The sequence below is a fragment of the Azolla caroliniana genome, unplaced genomic scaffold (assembly GCF_043228905.1).
Source record: "Azolla caroliniana isolate FFs.n. ecotype wild unplaced genomic scaffold, voAzoCaro1.0.p SCAF_1, whole genome shotgun sequence".
NCBI classification, from domain to species: domain Eukaryota; kingdom Viridiplantae; phylum Streptophyta; class Polypodiopsida; order Salviniales; family Salviniaceae; genus Azolla; species Azolla caroliniana.
The window spans coordinates 18,763,937-18,766,166 of NW_028230436.1; the positions used below are offsets into that span (position 1 = coordinate 18,763,937).

The window sequence follows — 2,230 nt, forward strand, 5'->3', positions numbered from 1 at the left end:
GCTTCCTTCTACTTGGCTGCAGGCCTTCTCTTTCTTATTAAGGAATGTTCAATATTTTTGACTTGGAACTCACCCAACTCTTATAAACTTTTATTCATATTATTAGCTCATAGATAATAATTTATCAACACGGGATAACCACGATATGATCGTCCAATAGAAAATGAAGCAAACGCTGCAGGTATAATAATGCCACGAATATCATCAACATTACATTGACGACGTTGCCATGGTGAATTAACCGGCAAGAAGAAAAAGATATGAGCGATGAACACTGTAGTTAATTACTCCACACTTATGAAACATGTCGATTGCCTTGATCGAACCAAAATGGTCATCAAACAGTGCATAAGAAAAAAAACAAGAACGATATGATGATGGCACAAAGATAACAGAGCGTTGGACAAACACATTAAACTCGTATTAATTAGTCTCTTAATTAAAACCATGGATAACAAGCTACGAACAGATTAATCAGCTCGGAACCCATGATTGAGCAATAAGAGGAAGAGATTATAAGGATATGAAAAAATTGACCATATGTATTAATCCGCGGTACTTACATTCTCAAACAATCAAAGAAAGGGACTAATGTAATGATTCAGCAAGAAAACGGCGATGACCTTCACAAAGGTGGCAATGACTATTTTGAATTGCACACAAGAAAATTATCTAGGGAAGGCTCAAGAGCGTACACATCTTTGATACATGCGTGAAGGTCTGAAAGAACTTGACTCTGGGGAAGCCATCTCCATGCTTGAGACGAAGCATCGTAGACAATACACCCTTCGCTACTGTTCAGATAAACCATGTCCTTAGCCGCTACACAAGAAAAACCTTCGAAGCAACCAGACTTGAGAATCTTCGAAAACATATCAACAGGTACACTCGCAATCTCGATCCAAGCTTTTACTGTGTCATCAAGTTTCCACATCTTGAAAGCTACGAATTTCCTCTCGGAGTCAGTCTCTAAACTGTTCTCAGATGAATCATTTCTTTCTTCCCGGTCATTTTGATTATCTTCCCTCTCTTCTCCTTCTTCCTCGTTAGTCCATGTTCTTTCTCCTTTGTTCTTTTTTCTTTCCCCTTCATCGGATACTGCTGCTAAAAGAATGATAGAACCTGCGCTGTCAACTAGACATGGAAAGAGAAGATTTAAAGGAAAAGAAACTTCATGCTCGCGCCAACATAGAGAAACTGTGTTGAAAACCATCAGTTTGAACGGGAAGCTTGTGATAACCATCAAATCTGATCCGTGGAAAATACCATTACTCTCAAAGAAGAGAATGTCTCTGTTCTTCCTGCAAACATTCCATTGATTTTTCACGGAATCGTAAACACACGTTTCTTGTTTGCAACCATTTGCATTTCCGACACAAACAAGTTCGAATTTATTCCTGCCTTCTTCTTTGAATGTTCTTAAGTTGGTAGAAACGATGTTCCACAGTGCTTTTTCATTAGATCCTGAAGAAAACATAGCTATCTTCCGTTTGGATTTGGTCACCGGATTACAGACAAGAAATGATCCTTCGCCATCACTGAGGCAGAGAAGACCTCTTGAAGCAGAGACCACAGAAAAGTCAGTTTCTTCTTCTCTGAGAAAATCTAGAGAAGGACGATGCCATGTTTCTTGCGATGGATTGAACACTAGAAGAGGAAACTCGTGGTTCCATGTGGAGAGAAGAAGGAAAGAGATGTCTTTGTCAGAATTCTTTTGAGCTGATTGTATCGACCTAGCAGAATCTCCATTTCCACAGCCATTTACGTCGTTGCATTGTAGAAGAAACTCAGGTGAGAGAATGTACGAATTCCATGATTTGCAAACGCATCGGAAGCGCAAGAGAGAAGAAACGGGAAGAAGAGGAAGCAATCTCTCGAGAAGGACATCTGGGAGGTTACACCAAACACGTTTTTTCATACAAGGAGCCATTGAAAGTTTGTAGGAGGTAGCAGATAAGAGAGGGAACTGGAATCGTGAAACCGTTCAGAGAGAGCTGAGCTGAGCTGAGTTGAGACAGACAAACAGGAAGAAGCAGAAGCAGTACGTGTACTTGCCGCTGAGAGAATATGAAGAAACAGTTGATAAAATCCTGCAGAAGTGAAGAAGAAGAAGAAGAAGAAGAAGAAGAAGAAGAGGCCGTTGATAAGCGTCTGAGTGAGGAGAGGAGGAGGAAGTGTTGTTTATGGGGATGGGAGTCGAGTCGTGCGTGAAGCCTATTTATTATATACG

At 40.4% G+C, this 2,230-nt stretch overlaps 1 protein-coding gene across 1 annotated transcript; it reads right to left on the reverse strand.

The window, feature by feature from the left end:
* Window positions 1–492: 492 nt before the first annotated feature.
* Window positions 493–1,934, reverse strand: LOC147869122 (F-box/kelch-repeat protein At5g15710-like). The gene has a single exon (XM_087336204.1). The coding sequence runs from the start codon at window positions 1,928–1,930 to the stop codon at window positions 644–646; it is 1,287 nt and encodes a 428-aa protein (XP_087192330.1). The 5' UTR covers window positions 1,931–1,934; the 3' UTR covers window positions 493–643.
* Between the last annotated feature and the right edge of the window lie 296 nt (window positions 1,935–2,230).